This window comes from Hibiscus syriacus, unplaced genomic scaffold (assembly GCF_006381635.1).
Source record: "Hibiscus syriacus cultivar Baekdansim isolate YM2019G1 unplaced genomic scaffold, ASM638163v2 tig00110317_pilon, whole genome shotgun sequence".
In the NCBI taxonomy this organism is placed as follows: domain Eukaryota; kingdom Viridiplantae; phylum Streptophyta; class Magnoliopsida; order Malvales; family Malvaceae; genus Hibiscus; species Hibiscus syriacus.
In genome coordinates this window covers 304,780-327,808 of record NW_024062676.1, presented here as the reverse complement: position 1 = coordinate 327,808, position 23,029 = coordinate 304,780, and the positions used below count along the sequence as shown (strand labels likewise).

Sequence of the window (23,029 nt, the reverse complement as noted above, 5' to 3'; positions counted from 1 at the left end):
GTAATTTGATGAACAGAAGTAATTGAATCAGCTAAGCAATGATCGCATACAGCTTATCCCACCCATAACGTTAGTACACTATTTCTTTGATATATAGTTCTTCAAGTTCACATTTACAGTCCTTTTCAGCATCAAAGAATGAATGCCATGAAGTTTCAACTGGTCTCAAGGTCCTCTCATTTTCTGAACAATGTGCCTACCCCTTTCTTCAATGTGTCGCTTCTTCTCTTCAAGTTTCTCTCCCATTTTCTTCGTCAAATCCATCATCCTTGCCCTCCTCCCCGTCTTCTTTGACCTTGAATCAATGTCGTCGCCTACATTACTCTGCCGTTCAGACTCGGTCAAAGACCTAGATACCGACACAGAATCTGAAGTTTCCTCTCTATTCTGCTGGTGTGTTTCATGTGGTTCATCAATCGCAAGAAGGGGAGTTCTTAGATCTTGCAAAGACCTACTCTTTGCTGAAGAACTTGATGACGGTATGGCTTCAGACTCGGTGCCTAAATCCCGAGAGGAATCCTTCTTCGGCTTTGGATTCTTGCTCTCTGGATGAGAGCTTGAGGTTTTCCTGCTATTTTCCTTTGCTTCAATGTTATTATCCGTAGCTGCCTCTTGATTAAGCCATATAAATGGGGCATCTTTCCTTGGGACCCAATCATCTTTTTCTGCTAGCATGAAAGGAATGCATGCACTCTCACAGTTTGGAAGCACCATAGTTTCCCGTATAGCCGCCTGCACAAATGATAGAAACATCAAATGTAAGTTCACTTGGCCAGTTTCTTTCACTGTATCAATGCCAAAGTTCAGCAATGAAAATTGTGACATATCTCATTGTGTGTTTTCAATGGCTGAAGCAAAGATTGAAAGGTAGGTCTCGTATCAGACCAGATCACAGATCCATATCTCAAGGGAAAATACTTGAATAGGCATAGGTGGACTTATGATGCTTTTAATCAGACAAAATAATATTATATAAATAATTGAAAGGGAATTTTGGCCAACAAAATTTTTAGTCATATGGAGCATCAAGAATCATATCATCTTCAGTCTTAAGATTCCAAAATGTCCAATAAAACAGTAGAAAAAGACCAACCTAAACATTAAAAGAAGGTAAAGCGAATTCACCACGAATTTTCCTACTTGTCAAAAAAGCGTGTATCAGGGCAAAATGGGAATGAAAAAAGAGTACATAAAATTCAGTGAACAAGTTAAAACCTTTCCCTTTTACAACACTTTGGAACATAAGGTGTGTTAGTTAATGAAATGAGATCGTAAGCCTTTTATTTTTCTTCCAACTAGAGTGGTGGCATAGGGAATTTTATTTATATGAATATTTTTTTTATAAGGGAGGCCTCGTTAAAACCCCCCTTCATAACCATCAAGAACCCTAGAGTAACTCGAGGGACATGGAAGGAGGAAAAGAGTGCCTCAAAAATTTTATTACCAACGAACAAAACAGTAAATTATAACCAAGGGCGTGTAATGGGGAGGCAGACAGTTTAGCAAAGAAGGGGATTGGTTGACAGTATGGTCTCATCGGTGGTTTTTCCTGTTTGTATTAGTGGGTTTATGTTGTTCGTAGAGTTCTTAAGCTTTATGTTATCCAGTATGGACTTGTTAAATCTTATGTAATTTCTTATGATTAATAAAATGTTTAAGGCACTCTTTTCCTCCTTCCGCTGATTAAGGAGCTTCCATTCAAAGCTCCATTAATCAAGAAGGGGGGTTTTTAACGAGGCCTGCAATTCCTATAAAAAAAAAACACGAGAATCTTCCAACAGCGGACAAAACAACCTATAAGAACCAAAAAACAGAAGTTCACCCAATTCCTATCTTAGCTAATTTATATGAATATATATTGTCATTGTTAATTGCTTAGCTCCTTATTACAAGTTAAATGTAATAATCACTTCGTTTTATAACATAACTTCCTTTTTTCTCTTTCAAAACATGGATTTTGTTCTTTTAAAGACACCCATTTTTACTCTTCCATATAGTTGGTGTTCCAAAATTTTAGTGTACACCGTCACAGGATTATCAATGCTTCATGCAGAAATTTTAAATAAGCAGTCCAAAGAATAAAAATGAAATAATAGGAAATATGTTCTTCAACAAACAAAAGATTTCATACCTTAAACCGACTGATCAAGAATAAAGCAATATGTCCACTAGTTATCTTGTATTCCCCAACAGAAGACTCAAGGTCAAACTCTATATCTGGCATGGACGTGAAGCCAAACCATAACTGATCAGAAGGGGGTGGCTTTATATATAACCGTAGTGTTCCTCGAAGAGATGCAACCCTTATCGACAAAGACAAAGGCACCTGCACTTGAAAATACATGTTATGTTTGATCCTCAAATACCAAGTTGAAAGTATTTCAATTGGCTGCTTTAATATTCCCATCTTTTTTCAATTTGCTGGATCTTAAACTATCTATTTTACATAAATACCTTCATAATCCTTGAATGTCATTTTTATGTTCTTCTAAGCAGAAACACCTATCTGTATAAAGAGACTATACCACAAACCTGTGAAACCTGTTTGGCTACGGAATTTACAACAGACATCCATCGAGATGCATAACTTGTTGTTGGTGTAGCTTTACTGCCTTTTGGACCATCTGAAATCCGAAGAGAGTGAAATCAAAAGAAAAAAAAAGCAACCATTTACCCTGGCCAGATTAACAGAAAGAAGAACATACAAGCAGAGGATCAATTCAGTTATACTAAGATGAATTAGGTAAGGCTACATAAAGAGATGCATTTGAGAGAGAAGCCATTACAGTAAAAGTTCATCTACTTCTGATTTGGAGTCAAGACATCAAAAATGTCAACACTGGGACAGGGATTTGGAGTCAGCAAGGCTTTCCATTTAGAAATTTCTTCAACTTCAGATTTATATAACTTTCTACAGAGGCTACTACTTTATATCTTCACCAGTGTGTCCCCAAGTGCTTTTAACATAATTAGAAATCCACATTTTTTACAATTATGTCACAATTAAGCAACTAACAGAACACATTTATGCATCATGCCGATATTTTGGGCCAAGTTGATGGATATGTATATAAAAATTAGCTTTCATTTTTATACTAACCAACTTTGGGGTCGACCTCATCCTCTTCAGGAAGATTCAAATGCTTTCCAAAATGCTCAAAGCCTTCAAGAAGGTCTGAAGAGACATTCTCAGCAGAACTTGATTCTGAACTCGGATCCACTAGGCCCTTTTGAAAATCCTGGTCACTAACTTCTAGTCTGGTCTCAACATCTAACAGAATTCCATGAGAATATTCAGCATCAACTTCAAATGCCCATACCTCATTCATGTCTGTAGGAAGAAGCCTCGTTGCATGGATATAAGGTGCGAGGTTTCCAATGTCTAAATCAGTACAAATGACTTCACCAATGTAACTAGGGGTCCTCATATTGGACAATGTTCTCTGTTATATCAAATCATATAATTAATCAAAAACCACCTTTGATGTGCATTAGGATACGTTTTCAAAAGAACTAATTACATGAATACCTAGAAGACAAAATGACCATCAAATGTCTAAATCAAAACATTGATGCAGTAAAAGAACACAAAAATGTAGTCTACATTGACACCAAAATACTGGGTAATACCAAAATTTTGATTGTACTAACAAAGGAGATGTTGAATAAAGAAACTTGAAATAAACCGCTTGAAAAAAACAAAACAGTTTTTCCTTTTCCCTTGTTTTGGCTGGAAAACAAATCAGAAGTCGAAATGCAATCTTTTTTATAATAACAAATGAACCAAAATGCAACAAATGACATGAACAGGCAATACCCAGCACAAAAAGAAAAAGGAAGTCCAGTTCTGGTGACTATCCAACCTGAATCCGTGCTTGAATAGAACTTTTCAACGCTGCATTTCCTTTGATATCAAAAAACATTCGAGAAATTAACAAGTTCCAGCAGAGCGTCCCTTCATCAAAACTAAACTTTTCTTGTTCTGAATCAGCATCAGAAGCAACAGAAGCACTTTGACTAACTGTACAAGGAAAACCTTGCTGTAATGGAAATGTCATATTTTCTTCGGTCGAATTGTTTGGTACTTTCTTTGTCACTGAATCTTGGAATGGATGCTGTTTCTCACAAGTCTTTCTATCTTCACGGGCAGTTTGAGATGTCCAAATTCCCTTATTTTCCATACCAGGCTTTATGGCCTTTTTGGAAAGCTTTCTCCAAAATAATCTAACTTTTGATGAAGATCCATCAAATTTACCTCCCTTATCCATTGGCTCAGCACTGAAACCTAAAGAGGGTTTCATAAACGACGGATATCCAGCATTTAAAGATGCTAAGTAAGCACGAAAGTCTTCATTCAGCTTAGCAAACAAGCTCAGCTTTTCTTTATCCTCAAATGAAGCAAGACGAAGAGATTGGCACCATGATGCCTTCTCCCAAGAAGTCTCCAGATAAAGGTAAATTGTTTTACTTCCATTGTAGATGGGTGAAGTTTTGCTTTCCACTCTTATTGGAAATCTCTTGGTCCTATCAAAAACATTCATACAAAGGCAAATGAATGAAACAAAGACAAATATTTTGAAAGTGCATAACTTGGACCAACTCTGATTAAGCTATATCATATCAGAATTGTATTGTATGATCCGAAGGCAACAAACTAACCAAGACTGGCATCTATATGCTTAATTCTTAAGAACTACAAAAGCTTGATTGAAAACCCAAAACTTGAACTTACAACTTGAAGCAAAAAGATGAGATGAGGCAGATAGGCTTCAGAGTTGAGACTGAAGTAAGAATCATTGTCGTAAATACATGAACATTGAACAATGAAGCAAGAAAGAAGAGTGAAAGAAAGGGGCAGAATACCATTTTCTTGAGGGTAAATTGGTTGCGGAAACAGCCTCAATGATGCAGCCCTTAAGGGGAATAGTAGTAGTGCGGGAAGCATCAGAATGTATGAAAACCAAGTTGTTTTCCTGGATTTTAGCATGTTTTCGGGTAGGGGAAACCTCCAAGGGCGAGTCCTTTTTTCGCTTCTGCTCCCTGGGTGTTGGAGCTTTTTCTGATTCAAGAACCCAAACAGTCCCCTAACACAAAACAAGATGCAAGCAAGTTCAAATTTCAGCAAGAAAATATACGAAAGATGGGAGCAAAGTACAAACCTGCTTGTTGTAAGCGAAATCGAGGGGAGGTTGAGACTGGGGATTCGAGGCAGCAAGAGATTCTCGTTTGATCCTTCGATTCAATCGATTTAACACGAACAACAATCCCACCAGTTCCAGACTCACAACTGCTAGCACTCCAACAACCAACCCAACGAAGAACACACTCCACATCTTTCTTTTGGTTCGATTCAACTATTGGGAAGAACGAACGGACAGACACTATTTCTTTTAAAACCGTTTATTCTTTTCTTTTCTTTTCCTTTCTTATTCTTCCTTTTTCTTTCTTGCGTAGGCGGTAACTTGTTCCGAAAAATACTTAAAACTAAATTCCCTTTATAATTAAATTCGAAAGGAATTTGCTTTTTCACATTCCCCTTGTTATAGATCCAGTAACACAAACTTTTATCTCAAGTGGATAATATTTATATATCTCATAGTAAAATTTAAATGAATGTCATGTGCAAATTCTTTTTAAATGAATGATATATTTTATCTAAAAATATATTTATAAAATTAATTTAACTAATGATTACAAGTTAACTAATAAAAAAAATTAGATATATATATTTATAGTCTTGTGTTAGCTCTTCAAGTATTGAATCTACAAATATATGTATCTCTGTAATAATATTAATTTTAACTTAAAACCTTTAATTAATAATTTTTCAATTCAATTAATCTTTAAGTAATCCATAACTCCGAATTCAAGTAGATCTACAAAAGTTATTATAAAATTTAATTTTATTAGTTTTAAATTTTTATATATTAATTTAATTAATAAAATAGCAATTACAATCCAATATGAATAACACAATATTAAGTTATTATACTTGACACGATAGTGTAAAATAAATATTTTACGTATGAAAAAGATATTTATAAAATATTTTAACGAATGGTCATTGATTGTTGGTGTGGTGATAAACAAATTATATATATATCACCACACCAACAATATATATTACTTTTGTCATCCAATCCAACCAACCGAATTAATCATCACATCAGTCACACTTGTGCTTTATACTGATAGCATTAAACTAATTTAAATATAAGATAAAAAAAAAGTTTACTTCGGACTTTGATGGATCTTCAACAATCGAAATTTACCTTTGAAGATATAAATGATGAAGAGGTCAAGAGGACAAGAACATATCTCAATTTGGATTCTATCAGACGACAAGCAGCGAAGATCATATAGTGAAAATTTAAAAAGTTGGTATAAGTAAATGCATCTCTCTTCATTTCCTTTATGATCAAATCATTACGGACAATGCTTTTACACCATTTTTAACTCTACTATATTCTGTTGAACTTTTCCACTATAACTAGTTCTTCTGCACACACACGTTTACCATTATGGAGTAATGAACATGCAAACTTGACGTATGCTTTTTTCTTTCTTTTAAATCCGACTTTAATTGCTCAACTTTTTTTGTTTGACCTTATGTGGTCTATCCAGGTCAAATTCCTAAAGCTTTCCGATGCCATTATAGTTTGCTGTAGTGCTACATTGTCAATACATGAATGGGGTGTCAAAATAATAGATCAAGGTTTGCTTGGTTGTTTTAAATACTATAATTCAATCATTTAATTGTCCCATCAAAGGTTTGCTCTTGGAGAAGCATAGCTAAGCAATGTCGGTGGTTTTTGTTTCCCCCATGCCGATTGGACGGTTGTCGGTGGTTTTTTGTCTTCGATATATGTATTTTTAAACGAATTGAAAGGGACATTACCTAGGTGGTGGTTCTTCCTCAATTATATTTAGTATTTGGTTAGGAGGATGCTTTGCCAAATGATGCAATTCAATTGTACACTGATATTCTTGAAGATGATGGAAAGGTACAGACGGCCTTTCATGTCTATCATGCTTCCACCAATATTCATGTAAAACTTGAAGATCGTGTAAACTAGCAAGTTGCCTACCGGTGATGTGGCTGAATTTAAGATAGGTGCTGCTAAAGCTGAGGGAAAAGTCAAAAGACAAGGTGTACATGGATGAATGCAAGATTTTATGTTATGAGCAAACTTATAAAATTTGAACACATATTACCGATAAAAGATATAAAAAATATCTAAAATATATGTGAATTTAAAATTTTCAGGGTCGACCACCTCTATCGGTCCATCCCTGAATGATTGAAAGTGTAGCTGCAAACCCAGAATAAGCAAGATGACCAGGCACGTTTTAGGAATTAAATAGGTACTAGAATTCAAGAAATCTTGCTACGGACACAATACTCACCACTACGACATAACTTCATACTTCAAGTTGAGAATAAACACGATATTGATGGATATTTCAATTAGGAAAATATCTTGCCTGATGGGAAAAGATTGGACTAACTAACATTTCACTTCACAGCCGGAGCAACAGCTTTTAATCATCTTCCCTCTCCGGAGGCAGACCACAAGGCAGAAGCATTTTCTGCACAATCAATATCAGAAGCAATTATACCTTGAACCTCATTTACCCATTCAATATATTAAACTTTAGTTTGTCACTTAGTAAGATGGTATAAATCAAGACTCATTGTTACAACTAACATAGACTGACCAGAAGACGACCAATACCGTAAAAAGAGAATGATTACCCAAATATTTTGATAAAAATAAACAGGTGGATACCATTTTGAAAAGCAATTAGTAGGTACAAAATGTATCCAAGAGTAAATACAAAGAAAACATCTAAAATATATAGGAATTTGAAATTTTCAGGAGGGTGCCCCCCTTGGCCTCATCCATGGCATAAGATAACACAGCTCATATATTTGTTAGAAAATCTAGGGCAAAGCGGCACCAATTTGCATTACAAAAATGTGTAGTTTCCTCTTAAGTATACCTCAAAAGGCAGAAAAAGAACATCACCAAGTTCCCCACTCGACAAAACACAAAAACGAAACATATCCCAACTATTGGCAATGGACAACATTAATCAAGTCCTATATTTTGTTCCATGTAAGGCAAACTTTAAACTCTTTTCAAGTAGTAAAAGCAATTGGTCTTGTGGAATACAAAGTAAACCATTATGAAACCCAACAAAAGCTTAGAGAAATCCCAAGAAACATTGGGTAAACCCATAAATCCAAATTCCATAAAATTATAAACCCATAAAATTCAGTCCAAATGTCACAGATACACAAACAAACGCCAGGCGGAAAGAAACATGAATATCATAAATCCAAAAACACGAAACTTAAGAAAAAAAAATGGCTTACCTGCATGAAGTTGTAGCGCTCTCTTCCAATGGATTCATTTTCAGCCACGGAAAAGTAAGCCAACATTGGGCAATGCCCTATATATGACGCGTAGCTATCTCGTTGAATGTTCACCGCCCATTCACTGTCATCAATAGAACCAAGGGAAAAAACATATATTATCAGCAAAAAATATTTTGTTCATTTAACAAAAGAGAATAAAAAAAGGATTAACAGACAATCTGCTAAGATCAGCATGGCCAGTTCCAACGTATTTGGCTTGGAGATGTTCGAGTTGGGAATTGATGTTAAACCTATCGCTTGCCTGACAACATTAATTAAAGAGTGAGGGACAAAAATAAAACCAAATTTACGGTTTAGGTGTTTGAGAATTAAAATTTGGTGGAATTTTTAAATTTAATCAATAAAGGGTTAGGGTTTTGATAGGGGAGACTTTACCTGCATCTTCTTTCTCGAAGCTCTTGAGAAAAATACAAGGAGCACGATAAAAATTCATCTTTATGTCCTGTGTGTGTACATATATATAAATGTACACCCACACCTCTATCTTAAGGGAAAGTCTTATTTATTTATTTTCACTCCAACTGTTATTTCTTCTAAAAATATCTCCCTATCAATCCTTTGTTGAATAATGAAGGTTCTAGTGGCGGATGTAGTCTTTGTTCAGGGTGAATATTGAAATTTAAATTTTTTATATTAGTAATTTATTTTATTGAGGGTGTCTATCTTGAAATTTTATTTATGTTTGGGATACAAAAAATTTATGTTATTAATATAGGAGTGCCCATCCTAAAAAATATTCATAGATCCGCCACGGTTCTATACATATTTTAAATTAAAATTAAAAACTAATTGATTGATTAAACCAAATATCATAATGAATAAAGTTTTACTCCCAAAATCATTAGGGTAAAATTATTTGTCCTTGGTTCTAAAACTCTTCTAAACCTCAATATTAATATAATTCACTTATTTACATATAATCTTTAATCAATCACGTATCATTATAATATAATAACATGTGTTACTAACAGAACTTGTATTAAGTGATCAAAATCAGATATAACTTCCATAATCATTTCGTTACTTTTTAAATCTGAATGAACAAAATAAAAATTTATGATGATTGGATGTCCAACCATGTTTTATTAATAGGTAACGATATATAAAACAAAAACAGAAGAAAATATCTTTTGTAATCATTTTATTATTGAAGAATCAAAATCATTTGGCCTGCTTAATGTCGATGCATCTATTTATAATATTAAAGACTATATACAGAATGTTATATATAAGCATAGAAGGGTAATGAGAGAGAGAGAGAGAGAGGAGAGCAGAGAAGACACGACAATACTTGATACACATTCAGTCAGCTCCCGTGGCTAAACTACATACATGTGAACATTACGTCACTTTCGCAAATTATGCCGTATACGACGATCAATATAAATGACACTTTCAATCTCTCTCGTACACAATGTACAACATCACATTTCCCTACCTCATCATGAACGGATAATGGACAAATGTTAATGATTTCCATTTTCAACACCATATACACAACTAATTGCCCTGCAATAATAACCATGTTTGTTTCCATTCTCCTCAAATGAAAGCCAAAAATAACAATAAAAGCCAACATCGGATCATTTCTTGTCGGTCGTTATGCCAACCACCACATTGCTCACCTGCAATATCACGAGTTTCTGTCAGGCATCCCTCTTTCTTCCCCAACCATGTTGCAACTTTCTATACAATAAAAATTCATGACATTCAAGCAAACACAAAGTAGATATATGCAGTTACACTAATATTTACCAATTTGCCACTCTCATCGACAGACGTGGGATTCTCAATGACGACTGTTTGGCTCTGAGAAGAGGCATTGGTCAAAAGGTTAGATTCAGGTAGCAGTCAATAACTCGAAACCATCTACATTTTAAAGGAAAAGAAAGCTTCAATAACTTACTGCAAAAGTAGATGGTTTAGTCCCTGTAGCATTCGTCCTGCTTGCTGGAAGCGAAACCCTTACATTGCCCATCTGAAACATAGATGACAAATACAGTGAGCAGGTAAACCAAAAAATAGAGGTTCTCTAGACATAAATGTATATACACTGTCTCACACAACGCAATTCACTTTCAAAAATATTATCGCATGGACATAAATAGGTACTCGTCTTTCTAATTAAATACAATGCAATTCACTTTCAAAAAGGGAAATCATACAAAAAAAAGGCTTACAAGAATCAACATGAAAAATTAGACAAAGAGAAGTCATTTTTTTTTATAAGATTTGAAGGCCTCGTTAAAAATCTCCTTTAGGATTAATGGAGCTTGTATAGAAGCTCCTTAATCAATGGAAGGAGGAAAAGAGTGCCTTATATTTCATTAGAAAATAACAATTAAAACCATGGAAAATAAATCCAAATAACCCTTACAACAATAAGCAAACCCCAACCTAACAGAAACCAAAAACCATCTGCTAAAGCAAAAACCATGTTAGATGTTAGCTGTCCTGCAACCCATCTAACAACCCCCCCAAAATTCTAAGACTATCAACTATGTCTGTAACAATAAAACCATATACAACTGGACATGAATCAACATCATTGATCCAGTCTACTGCAACCCTGCTATCACTCTCAACAATCAGCCTATCTTTGAACCTCCCTTGAAAAGAGGCAAAGAAAGAAATGCCCCTTTTAATAGCTTTAAGTTCCTTCAAAGTCGGAGGTCCCGAACCAGCAGGCTCCTGAAAAGAACCTAGGATTACACCAGAATGATCCCTCAAAAGACCTCCAAGACCTGATTTCTTCCAATCACTACTAATGGCTGCATCCACATTCAATTTAATGAAACTCATGGGGGGAGGTGACCAAGGGATTGTAGAAGACTTTACGAAATTATAGGTCGAATAAGAATCCCCTAAAGAATGATCAAAAATCAACGAGTCCTTAGGGATAGAAATATCCTTATGCTTAGCTAGGAACCAAGAAGCAAGCCTAACTCTTGTTAAGAAAAACAACTCTGTCAGATCAAGCTTCCCTCCTTCAAAAACAATAGAATTTTGGTTTTCCAAATGGTCCAAATAACAGCCCCAGGAATGAAAGTCCAAATCGCAGAATTAGATTTCAACTCGTCCCACGCTAGAAGAAAGGTTTTTGCATCTGCAGAAAAAACAGAACTGAACCTCCATAATTTTAGAAATTTGTTCCATATAGACCACGACACCGAACAATTAAAGAATAAATGTGAGGAAGTTTCTTCAACCATTCTGCAAAGAGGGCATAGAACATCCTCAATACCTTGAACACCTCTTTTAACCAATTCTGATTTAACAACTAATTTATGGAGCACAACTTGCCACATTAAAGTTTCAGCTCTAGGGGGAACCAATCCTCTCCAAACGATATTATTCCAGAAATGAGCAGCTTCTGAACCTGATGTACATCTCTTGACACAAGAACTTACTGTAAAAACACCATCCCCACTGCCTTTCCAAATCAACCCATCACTGGAATCATTAGACAGAGAAAAAGAAGAAATTATGCTCACCAGATTACACCATTATTCAAGCTCCCAATCATTTAAGTTTCTTCTTACTTGGACATCCCAAATCCAACCCGATGAGAGAAATTCTCCAAACTCACAAAGCTTACCATATTTATTAGTAGAAAGGCAAAACAGTCTAGGGAACAAAATCTGGAACGGATAATCAGCAGCCCAACTATCCTGCCAAAATCTAATATTCTTACCATTTCCAACATGAAAGCTGCACAAACTACGAAACTTAGAACCTTATGCTCACCAGATTACACCATTATTCAAGCTCCCAATCATTTAAGTTTCTTCTTACTTGGACATTCCAAATCCAACCCGATGAGAGAAATTCTCCAAACTCACAAAGCTTACCATATTTATTAGTAGAAAGGCAAAACAGTCTAGGGAACAAAATCTGGAACGGATAATCAGCAGCCCAACTATCCTGCCAAAATCTAATATTCTTACCATTTCCAACATGAAAGCTGCACAAACTACGAAACTTAGAACCAAAGGAGTCTTGCTTGTAATAGTCGTTAACCACTGTTCTCCATAACCAGGAAGATTTAGGTGGAACCTTGCTATCAAACAGTAATCTTGTTGAATCAATGTTGTATTTGTTGCATATAAATTCCCTCCAAACAGAACTTCTCTCATTTGCGAACCTCCAAGATCATTTCCCTATCAGTGCTCTATTCATACTCAACAGATTTCGGACTCCCAAGCCTCCCTCATTCTTTGGTCTGCAAACATCATCCCATTTAACCCAGTGTATCTTCTTAATACCAATTCTCCCTCCCCATAAAAAATTAGACATAATTGAGTTAAGAGACTTTAGGATTGAAGCTGTAATCTTGAACATAGACAAATAATACGTTGGTAGAGAGGATAGAACCGATTTGATTAAAACTAGTCTGCCTGCTAATGACAGAGTAGCAGCCTTCCAACCGACTAATTTAGAGTGAAAATTCTGCACCACTGGTTCCCAAATGACTAAGGAGTTCTTAGGAGCACCTAGTGGGAGACCTAGATAGTTAGAGGGGAAGTTTCCAACCGTACAACCAATAGAGTCTGCCCAAGTCTTAACCTCCTATTGGGAAATGTTAAGCCCGAACAATATGCTTTTCTTCAGGTTTAATTGCAGCCCTGACATAACCTCAAATACCCTAAGCACCATCTTCACATTCATAATTTGCGTCTTTGAAGCTCCACAAAAAATAATTAGGTCATCCGCAAACTGCAAGTGTGTAAGATTAAAGGAACCTTCCCCCTTGCCAACAGTCATACCAGCAAATAATCCCTCCGAGACAACCCTTCGGATTAACACATTCAACAATTCCCCAACTAGATTAAATAACAAAGGTGAGAGTGAACATTCCTGTCTAAGACCCTTGGCCATTGGAAACTCCTCGGATGGAACCCCATTTACTAACACTGAAATCTAAGCTGTAGAAACACATCTCTTGATCCAACTTATCCAAGTAGAACCGAAACCCATATTTTCCATCACCTTGAACAAAATAGGCCAGTCTACCGTATCATAAGCCTTTTTGAAATCAACTTTAAACACATAACCCTTAAGCCCTTTCTTCCTCCAATAATCAATACCATCGTTAGCAATGAGAGAGCAATCCAAAATTTGTTGTCCGGGAACAAAAACAAATTGTGTCGGGCTGATTATATCTCCTATACAACTTCTGAGCCTCCTGGAAAGACACTTAGATAAAATCTTATAAACTCCTCCTACTAGACTTATAGGTCTATAATCATCAAGGCTTCCAATGTTAGATCCCTTAGGAATAAGGGTGATAAAAGTGTGGTTAATGCCATGCTCCCAATCTTTCCCCACATAGAATCTGTGAAAAAACTGCATAATATTTTCCTTAAGAACTGTCCAAAATCTTTTAAAAAATCCCAAGTTCAATCCGTCGGGCCCCAGAGCTTTATTACTATAGCAAGACTTTAGAGTCTCCCAAACCTCCTCCTCGGAAAACTCCTTCTCTAAAAGAATACTTTGTTCGGGGGAAATTCTAGAAAAAGCCAATCCAATTTCTTCTATTCCAAAGTAGTTCGATCATTGAAAATTTTGAAAAAATGGTCTTTCATAGTGGCCTTGATAACTGCTGGATCATGAGTAATATTCCCTTCAACTTCTAAAGCATTCAACGCATTTCGTTTTCTTCTAACTGAAGCACAAGTATGAAAAAATCTTGTGTTTCGATCCCCATCATTAATCCACTTCTTTCTAGAATTTTGGTACCAAATCTGCTCCTCAATTCTATGAAGTCCCCATAGTTATGATTTACACACCCTTATCTCCTCTACAATCCCCTGAACCGAAACATCATTCAACTGTTGGGCCTCCTCCTCTAGCTTTTGAATTTTCTTTTCTAAATCTGAGATTTCTGCTCCCGGAAACTGGTTTTTCTTCCCTGCCCATTTTTTGATGGCTGCTTTTGAGTTCTTCAAAACACTTAGTATTCTAGCTTTTCTCCCAAGCATTTTACATTCTGTGGTAGTATGTCTGACCATTTCCTTAAAACCATCTTCCTCCATCAAATAGTTAAACAATCTAAAAGGCTTTTTTCCCCAATCAACTCCTCCATCTTGTAACAAAATAGCATTGTGGTCTGAAATGGATTTAGGGATGAGTGACTGAGTTATCTCAGGAAAAGTAGCCAAAAACTGCCCATCCACCAAGAACCTATCCAATCTAACAAATGTTGGATCATCTTAGTTATTACACCAAGTGAACCTGCCCCCATTCAAAGGCAGATTAATTAAACCTGAAGACTGAATAAACTGAGAGAAAATCCTCATTGAGAATCTGTTCTGAGCTCTGCCCACCTTCTCATTCTCACACAAGTACACATTAAAATCCCCTCCAACACAAACCGGCAGATTCTGTCCAGAAATAAACACACTAAGTTCTTCAAAAAAACTTTCTTTTTCTTCCTCCACTTAAGGCCCATAAACATTTATGAGCACACTTTTGAATTGGTTCGATCTGAATTTCCCCACAACAACAATAAATCTTTTGTTAATGCTATTGACTTTCCATCTCAAACACATTGTCATCCCAACAACATAGTAATCCCCCTGAAGAACCAATAGCTGGAGATTCAATAACACCCTGAAAAATATTCAACCCATTCCTTCTAAAAAAATGACCTTTGTATCTTCTCTGCTTTAGTTTCTTGTAGCCAAAGAAAAGAAGGATATGTGCTAGAAACTAATCTCTGAACTGCTTTTTGTTTTTCTCTTTTTCCCAATCCCCTTACATTCCATGAAATTATTGCTAATTTGTTCTTCATGAATAATAATTGAAAAACCTGACTTCCCTCCTATGGCAACTCAATTGTCCATATTCAAGCCTTTCTCTAATTTAATTATTCTTTCCAGAAAAGCCTCATTCCCCTGTGTAAAAGAAACCCCCAGAATCTGACTAACTTTCCGTGTAGCTAATGCTTCATCCAAAAGCTCCGAAAAACCTGAAGAAGATGTTGTACAGATGCTAACATGATCTAAAGCTTCCCTTACCAATAATCTTTTTACCCTTCTCTTGCAGCTACCAGAATTGGATTTTGACAAATGTCTATCCACAACACAGCCCTCTGGCTGTCCATCAAAACTTCTAACATCAGCTTTACCAGCTAATTTTGTCTCCTCACTGCCTTGTACATTAAACTCTGATGGTTGAAAAATCTGTTGAGCTGACTTGCAGGACAGATCATTAACCTTCTTTGGATCTAGGCCATCCTTTGTATCACTAGTTCCCTTTTGTTCCTCCTCATGCCAATATCTTGAATATATGAGAAATAAATATCCCAATCCGTTAAACAGTGGAGTTGGCATGGGTGCCAACAAAAACTTCCCAATCCATTCCGGACATACCAAAAATGACTCAACACGTAACCTTACCCAATATCTGTTTCAAGAGAGGGAACTGATTCTAACTGATTTTGGTCCGAATCAACCAATAACTACGCTGGGGAAAGTAAGACCAAGTTTGAGAGAGATTGCCACCAAGTTGAATTAAAGAAGACCCATAAACAAGAAAACATAAGAAGTTCGCAACAACCGCATGCAAACCAAATAAATGTACATACATTCAGAAATAGACCAAATATATTCAGAGATATTGTGATGAATTTAAAGATTTGGAGATTAAAAAGCTGACCTTGTATCAGAAAACGTGCAATAACATATGAACTGAAAAAATGACAACTATTAAGCAATTTATAAATTAATGTGGCCCTCTTTTAGCCTCTCAGAAATGCAATTAAATCCTAAATCTCTGCAAATTCTTAGAAATATGTTCAATTACATACACACTAATGAAAAATTGTGCCAATTCAATCATAAACTTACGCCAACATTAGTAACATATTGACAGACAGCACATTTGACTGATGGAGCTCCATACGGATACATTAGTGCTGTATGGCAGTGCCCACAGTTGATATGAGATATCTGGTTGGATGATGCTTTTTCCGTGGTAATGAGATCCAAGAAAAGATAAGGCAAAAAAGGGTCAGTAAACAAGCTGGAGACCATGAAATTGAAAGGGAAGAAAAAATGAATTAACATTTAGTACAAACTACTGCCAAGCAGCCTGGAAATGCACTGATAAAAGGTTGAATGAGGAACCAAAGAAGAAAATACACTACATGGTTCATACTCCATCCCAAAGTTCATAGAAGATATACAACTTCTGGTACGCTAACATTCTTTTGAAATAAAAATTCCACTTTGAGAAAAAAAGAGAACCAAAGTCCAAAGTGATCAGGCTGCTTTCTATGAAGAAGCATACTAAGATCATCTATTTACCAAAACAGCTCAAATGCCACAAAGCAAGCCTAAACGTGCATGCAACATGAAAAAAAACCCCCAAAGCCACAGAAAACTGCAGTGGCATGCTAAAAAAAGTATGCATAATTTGAATAGGACAGCCAATAATCCAGATGCCAGACAGTTTGGAAACATTTTAAGATCATTAACTACTCAAAGTAATCAGATTGCAAGTAAAAGAAAATAATAATATAAAATGGTGAAAAAAAAATCCATGTGGAACACATTGTGACACAAAATACAGGATGGGGAAGCGCTAATCAGAGAACAGAAAAGCTCCCATTTTCTCCAAAAAAAAAAAACTGTACACATTCTTAAACCTGCTTACATTGCCTAAAAAGTAAAAGGATCAACCCACAAGCATTAAACTTTCATCAAAGTACAAAAATGACTTTCCATTTAATAGCAACAATCTTGCACTTCCAAACATTATAACCACAAATTTAAATCATTTACACAAACCAGTATATTGTACCTGTTGCAAAGTTAACAGTGTTACAGCAAGAGCATCTTACACTTGTTGCTCCACGTGTATACATTAGCAATGTTCGACACCCCCCACATATGAGTTGAGCCATTTCCAGCCCTGCAGGGTTTATTTAAAAACTTGGATTAGCAAGCCATAAGATTCCTATCAGATATTGAATTTATTATGTTTACATATCCAGATAAGAGGAATGTTACTGGCCACTCTACATTATTGTTTTCTTTGCCTTAAATTAATCTCTTATTTCAGTAGAAAATTTTATATAACACCACAACTGTTAATAGCATTACCAGATAGTCTCATAGTATAAATCAATCGAGGTAACCAAATGAAAAAAAATAAAAAACACGTTCAAAAGTAAAATACAGTAGCACTGCAATCAGACATCTGTTAAAATGACCAGGAAAAACAGTGCCAAGAGTACCACCATACTAGTTGGCAGATTATCACCCTGTAATTAAAGAATGCCATCATTAATCTTACAAAGTTTTTCTTAAAAAGAACCGTTAGATATTATGGTCCAAAATTCAGTTGCACGTTGATGTCTACGTTCCAGAAGAAAGAAAGTTAATATTGCCAAAATGCCCAAAAGTTGTGGGTAACAACCATTAGGTGGGTGGTCTATAATCAAACCAAGTTGAATGGTATGTCTGAGCAACTTGCCAAGATGGAGTTATGCTTCCAACAGATCCAATGGTTTATGGTTTTGGGACCATAAAACAATTTGTGGTTTGCTTGGGGTGCCCATGCATTCCAAACTCCATTGTTATCTAGCTTATACAAAACCAAGTTCACATAAAGCAGCAGCTATGGAAGAAATAAACTCTACAATGAATGGACTTATGTCCAACTAAAACTATTTTCGACAATTACCCAAGAACATAATATTTATACCTCAAAAACAAATAGCCGTATGTTCTCACTGACAAGCAGTAACAAGCTAGATTTTACAATGTTTTGTTATCAAGTTGAATTGAATTTGGTGGAATCTATGCTTCACTCCAAAAGTTAAAAGGTCAGATTACTGAACAATACTAAATAGAGGTATATATTGCATGTTAGCTTGTACGATGTTTTATTGGGATTGAAATTCTTAACGAGTTAGCAGCTTGGGCACCAAATCTGCCCAAATCCAATCACAGCTATTAGACCTTTAGCAAAGAGAAACCCATAGTTTCTTTTGGGTACTTTCCAAAATGCTTCTATAAAGCAAAAGAAAATAGTTAAAAGCCAAATCATAATTGACTAAAAATGAACAAAGGACTAAAATGTATAACCAATCTAACATTTTAGTCGGTATAAATGTAAAATCATTCATTTTGTTATAAAATAATGCGTTGTATTTATTGCTTCAAGATTTTTTTTTTTTTTTTGCTTTTCCTTGTTTGGAAGCAAAAACGAAATAACAAAGGTATCAGCCAAAAGATAACTTGCAAATGTTGGCATCCAACAAGGTTAAGTGAAAAGAGAATACAAGTCTTGAAAAATCATGGGATGAATCAAACACCTTGGCAATTCCGCAAATAGGTGATTGTAATCAGGAGCCAGACTCTGACAGTTTGTAGGATGTGGTAGAGGAACAAGGTCAGTACCAAGGTATTTTCAGGTTTGACACATACATATCAGTGATATACTAACAAATATATGCCAACTTACAAGTAAGAGAATACATTCTCAAACTGCGAAAAATATAAGAATGATGCTTGTGGCTTACTACATCTGATACATTGCATTCAAGCTAACTTGTATTATAGCTGCTATGTGCAGCTAACGACAAATTAAATCCAATCATAAGGACAAAAAACCCAGCTCCATCATTTGTACCGCTCAAATTAATTCTCATTTCAGCATGCCAGCATTTAGAAATAAAAACAATGACAGATGTTTAGACAAGGGGCAAATTTTCAAATAAGATTCCAGCATAATTATAAACGAGGTCCGGTGGATCTCCATGGTCTTGATAACTTAAGTCCTCATTTAGTTAATGAAGAGGTACATTAGTTTCTAATAGGATCATCCAAGGAGGCAAAGCCTAAATCACTAGGTCAAATATTAAGGGGTGAAAATGAACCCACTAAGCCAAGTATTCTTACATAAGTAGTTCACAATGCCACTCACAGATATAGATAAGCCTGGAAAATCTTACATAGATAGTGCTGGTTCATGAGAGAGAGGCTGAAAATGACAACAACATGACTGCACGTGCTAATGAGGGAATGAAGGATTTTTTAAATGATTTGCCCATCAAAGGTGGTGAACGAAATTTGAGGGATGATTTGTTCTCGCACATTTCCAGGCAGAAACACAGAGCAAAGGAGGGTAATTATAATAAGTATACCTCTCTCCAAACTGTTCATGTTAAAAAATCTGCTCCTCAAAAGAAGACTTTGCACTGCCGAAACAAGTACAAACAGAAGAAGGTGCTTCGCCCGGTTCTTGCAGAAAGATTCCTTTATGATTTGGAATTTCCAGCATTGGGGCAGAGTCTAAAGAAGGAAGACACAGACTCCTTGCAGTTCGGGAAAGAATTGGGTTTTGAGTCTAATGGCTCAGTAGTGGCTCTGATTTCGGAAGATTACGGCAGTGGAAGTTTTGGAAGGTGACTCGCATATGATCATTGTTTTTGGAGTTGGAGGTTCGGATGGTCTATGTCGACAAGATGAGCATTAAATGGCAGAAAGGAGGAGTTTCGAAGCTTGCTTCTCTGCAACCTTTTCATGTGGAAGCTCTTGGCCTTTGTGGTGATTTGGTTCCTATGGATTGAGTTAGCTGTTTTATTTGGCTTCTATTAAAGTTGTTTTGTTTTGTGGTGTCTTTCGGGCCAAACTCAGGTTTTAAGTCTGGTCTGTTTTATTAGTGGCTGTTGTTGTAACTAAGGTGATTTAGGCTGAGTGAATGCTGTTTTTTAGGTTGTTTTCGTTTGTTTCTGGTGCTCTGTGTATGTTGGGGTGGATTATGGTTGCATCTTGTAATGAAATCTTAAGGCACTCTTTTCCTCCTTCTGCTGATTAAGGGGTTTCTCTATAAACTCCTCTAATCAAGACGGGTTTTTTTTTAATGAGGCCTTCAATTCCTATCAAAATAATAATAATAATCATGTTCATGTTGAAAATACTGAAAACTAGCAACCGTTCACAACTTGAGAAAACTGATGGTTGATTTTAAATGTTCAATTAATAAGAATGAGAATTGAAGTTTACCAGGGGGAGGGACTTGGGTGATTGTATTACATAATGCACAGCAAACATTTGTAGCCCCTCTAGGATAAAGAAGAATGCTCCTACACCCGCTGCAAACGAGCTGGCTTTGCATATCTGCTGTCACTGTAAAGAACGATGTAAAGGTGCATTTTATAAACCTGATTATACCAATAATAACAATTTACAACCGGTAATGTCATCTTTTAGATTCAATATAAGCATATGATAGTAAAACCTCATCCATTAATACAATCCTGTCGATCTAGATGAAACAACAAGACATCCAGAGGTCAAAATTCATGACATTCAAAAACACCAAAATTGCTAGCCAAAAAAAAATAGAATAGTAATAAAGATGTCTCAAAGGAGGAGCGAGATTCATTTAACAAATAGCATCCAACAGCAACTTAATGAAAGTTCTATCTCAGAGTACAAATACACGTCAATATGCATCACAATCACTGTAGAAAAAAACGGGGTTAAAGAGTTTGAAATAACAAAAATATTGAGAAAGAAAAAACATTAGAACAGAAATAGTACTATCGGTGCACAGTCTTCTCTTAATCACTTTTTCCCTTAAAGCATTTCTTTCTCTTTTGTCCTTTCAATCATATAGTAGTTAACAACTCAGCAAAAGCAGTACATCATTTCTAAAATCCCTTTATTTCAGTGAAATCCTAACATGAATTTTATCAAAAACCCGGAGAGGAAGAAATACCCGATTTCCCTTCCTTCAACAAGAAACCAATCCCAATTTCTTGGGGAGCTATCGAAATTAAGGCTCAAAATTTCCTGTCAAACAAATTAAAAACAAAAATTAAAAGTAAGTACGAGGCAAATTAAAAAGATGAAAGATAATAAGAAGTTTAACTTTTACCTTGAAGAAGAAGGCCGAGAAGTTGAATATCAGGAAAAATAAATAAATATTATCAAAAGGATATTTTAAATGCTGCGATTTTACAGATATGATGAGATCCGCGAAAATTAGGAATCTTGCAATTACGTTGACTTGTTTCTTTTCCTTCTTTTTTTTCTCTTTTGGGAGGTTTGGTTGAAGTTTCTTAAGAAAATGTCGTTGGGAATTAGGATTCGGCCGACTTTTTCACCTTTACCCCCCTATTATTTACTTATTTAATTCTCGAAGTTGTCACGAATTTCTTTTTTCTTCTTATTTAAACTAGAGTTTGAGAGTTTTAAGTTTTAAATTTTGAGTTTTGATTTTATGAATCATTTTAATTTAAAGTTATAAAATTTTAATTATTTGTTAATAATATTTTTATTTTTATTATTAATATAATAATTATTATTTTTAAAAATATAAGATGATTACAAGATAGACTATTTAAAATTATTCTTAGTCAGGACAACACACATAGTCAGAGACATAACTACTTCAATTTGGGATCTTTAAGAAAAATTCTATAATAATTATTTTATATACTTATTATAAATATTATAAAAAGCTATTATTTTATATTTTAAATAAAAATATTCCGATAACTGTTTATATATAACAGTTAATATGAACGGTAATAAACTAAAAATAATCCATGCATAATTACATATGTATTAATTGAACAACCAATTTAAATTAAATAATTGAAGATGAAAAAATACTTCTCTATAGTGAGAGTTAAAATTTTAAATTTTATGATTAAATAAAAAGCATTCTTTCAATTATGATTTTAAGGTCAAAAATTAAGTATTTAATATTATATATAAATAAATAAAATATTTTTCTCAACCCAAAAATATTGCCAAACACACTCTTAATAATCCTTGGATATAGTCATAGACATCACCATCTTTTTCTTGGGTCTTCGACCATTAAAATGAGGATGGCCTGGTATTTAGGCCATCACGAATCTCTTTGACTCATTTCTGCCAATTATCCTTAGTGATGGCAAAAAGAAAAACCAAAATCCACGGATTGAAATTTAATTCGATGATTTGTTTGTTTGTTTTCAATAATTTTTTAATTTATTTATAATATATATCTTATAAATACTACTGTTCAAATCTAACATCTTTATAGATTTAGGTGGCGTTTGGTTCGCTGGAATATTTATGAGGGAATTGGAATCTGTTAAGGAATTAGAATCTGTAAGAATTGGAATCTAATTACATATTCTGTTTGGTTGGCATGAAATAGAATTGGAATCCAATTTCATATTCTGTTTGGTTCGGAGACATGTCAGATGAATTTGATTTCAGTAATGTAAAACAACAGAATTACCCTTCTTATTTTTTTGCTTTATTTTAGTTTATTTTACAACTTACATGTAGTAATATATTATAAAAAATTAAAAAATATTAAATTTTTATTTTATTGATTGATTATTCATTTCAATAAATTATAAAAAATCATACTAATAAACATTATAAGTTAAAATCATCGCAATCAAAATAGGTTAATAAGTTACCAAAAGATAGAGTAATATTTTGATACATTCCAATCGGAGTATGTTAATTAATTACCAAAAAATATACCAAAAACTATTTTTATTCAATATATGAATTAAAAACTCAACCCGATACGACTTAAAATAATAATAAAATTATTTTTATT

General features: G+C 34.8%; 3 protein-coding genes and 1 long non-coding RNA gene across 7 annotated transcripts; 1 reads left to right on the top strand and 3 right to left on the bottom strand.

Moving 5' to 3' along the window:
* Window positions 1-52: 52 nt before the first annotated feature.
* Window positions 53-11,788, bottom strand: LOC120116975. Of its 2 annotated transcripts, XM_039137339.1 has the most exons (10): window positions 11,776-11,788; window positions 6,544-6,553; window positions 5,160-5,387; window positions 4,864-5,084; window positions 3,864-4,524; window positions 3,101-3,443; window positions 2,533-2,624; window positions 2,132-2,326; window positions 598-732; window positions 53-555 (listed from the first exon to the last, which is right to left on the bottom strand). In XM_039137339.1, the coding sequence occupies exons 3-10, from the start codon at window positions 5,331-5,333 to the stop codon at window positions 166-168; spliced, it is 2,211 nt and encodes a 736-aa protein (XP_038993270.1). In that variant the 5' UTR covers window positions 5,334-5,387; window positions 6,544-6,553; window positions 11,776-11,788; the 3' UTR covers window positions 53-165. The 2 variants fall into 2 exon arrangements, with proteins under 2 accessions (XP_038993270.1, XP_038993269.1); XM_039137338.1 differs by having other exon boundaries at window positions 54-732.
* LOC120116978 (uncharacterized protein At4g14342-like) lies at window positions 7,355-8,864 on the bottom strand. Its single transcript, XM_039137343.1, has 4 exons — window positions 8,819-8,864; window positions 8,599-8,684; window positions 8,381-8,504; window positions 7,355-7,590 (listed from the first exon to the last, which is right to left on the bottom strand). Exons 1-4 carry the CDS (start codon window positions 8,822-8,824, stop codon window positions 7,543-7,545), a joined length of 264 nt encoding a protein of 87 aa, XP_038993274.1. The 5' UTR covers window positions 8,825-8,864; the 3' UTR covers window positions 7,355-7,542.
* Window positions 8,612-22,564, top strand: LOC120116979. The gene is made up of 3 exons (XR_005515594.1): window positions 8,612-8,742; window positions 8,790-8,796; window positions 22,552-22,564. It is a non-coding gene; the product is annotated as an uncharacterized LOC120116979 (long non-coding RNA).
* LOC120116976 (protein LSD1-like) lies at window positions 9,845-21,464 on the bottom strand. 3 transcript variants are annotated; one of them, XM_039137341.1, is made up of 8 exons: window positions 21,338-21,464; window positions 21,179-21,252; window positions 20,461-20,583; window positions 17,249-17,359; window positions 16,294-16,409; window positions 10,350-10,421; window positions 10,199-10,252; window positions 9,845-10,068 (listed from the first exon to the last, which is right to left on the bottom strand). In XM_039137341.1, exons 3-8 carry the CDS (start codon window positions 20,570-20,572, stop codon window positions 10,027-10,029), a joined length of 507 nt encoding a protein of 168 aa, XP_038993272.1. In that variant the 5' UTR covers window positions 20,573-20,583; window positions 21,179-21,252; window positions 21,338-21,464; the 3' UTR covers window positions 9,845-10,026. The 3 variants fall into 3 exon arrangements, with proteins under 3 accessions (XP_038993272.1, XP_038993271.1, XP_038993273.1); XM_039137340.1 differs by having other exon boundaries at window positions 20,461-20,574; XM_039137342.1 differs by having other exon boundaries at window positions 20,461-20,574; window positions 21,179-21,191; window positions 21,338-21,461.
* Window positions 22,565-23,029: the final 465 nt, after the last annotated feature.

What these genes read in the sequence shown, in the direction of transcription:
- LOC120116975 (XM_039137338.1), bottom strand. Translation starts at nt 5,333, where the DNA reads ATGTGGAGTGTGTTCTTCGTTGGGTTGGTTGTTGGAGTGCTAGCAGTT. An exon ending in ATTTCGCTTACAACAAGCAG is followed by an intron (nt 5,085 to 5,159) that starts GTTTGTACTTTG and finishes GTTTTGTGTTAG; the next exon opens with GGGACTGTTTGGGTTCTTGA. An exon ending in CTATTCAAGCACGGATTCAG is followed by an intron (nt 3,444 to 3,863) that starts GTTGGATAGTCA and finishes TTGATATAACAG; the next exon opens with AGAACATTGTCCAATATGAG.
- LOC120116978 (XM_039137343.1), bottom strand. An exon ending in CATGCTGATCTTAGCAGATT is followed by an intron (nt 8,505 to 8,598) that starts GTCTGTTAATCC and finishes TATTGATGACAG; the next exon opens with TGAATGGGCGGTGAACATTC. An exon ending in AGCGCTACAACTTCATGCAG is followed by an intron (nt 7,591 to 8,380) that starts GTAAGCCATTTT and finishes TTGATTGTGCAG; the next exon opens with AAAATGCTTCTGCCTTGTGG.
- LOC120116976 (XM_039137341.1), bottom strand. Translation starts at nt 20,572, where the DNA reads ATGCAAAGCCAGCTCGTTTGCAGCGGGTGTAGGAGCATTCTTCTTTAT. An exon ending in CACTGTTAACTTTGCAACAG is followed by an intron (nt 16,410 to 17,248) that starts GTACAATATACT and finishes CCACGGAAAAAG; the next exon opens with CATCATCCAACCAGATATCT. An exon ending in CTAAACCATCTACTTTTGCA is followed by an intron (nt 10,253 to 10,349) that starts GTAAGTTATTGA and finishes GCCTCTTCTCAG; the next exon opens with AGCCAAACAGTCGTCATTGA.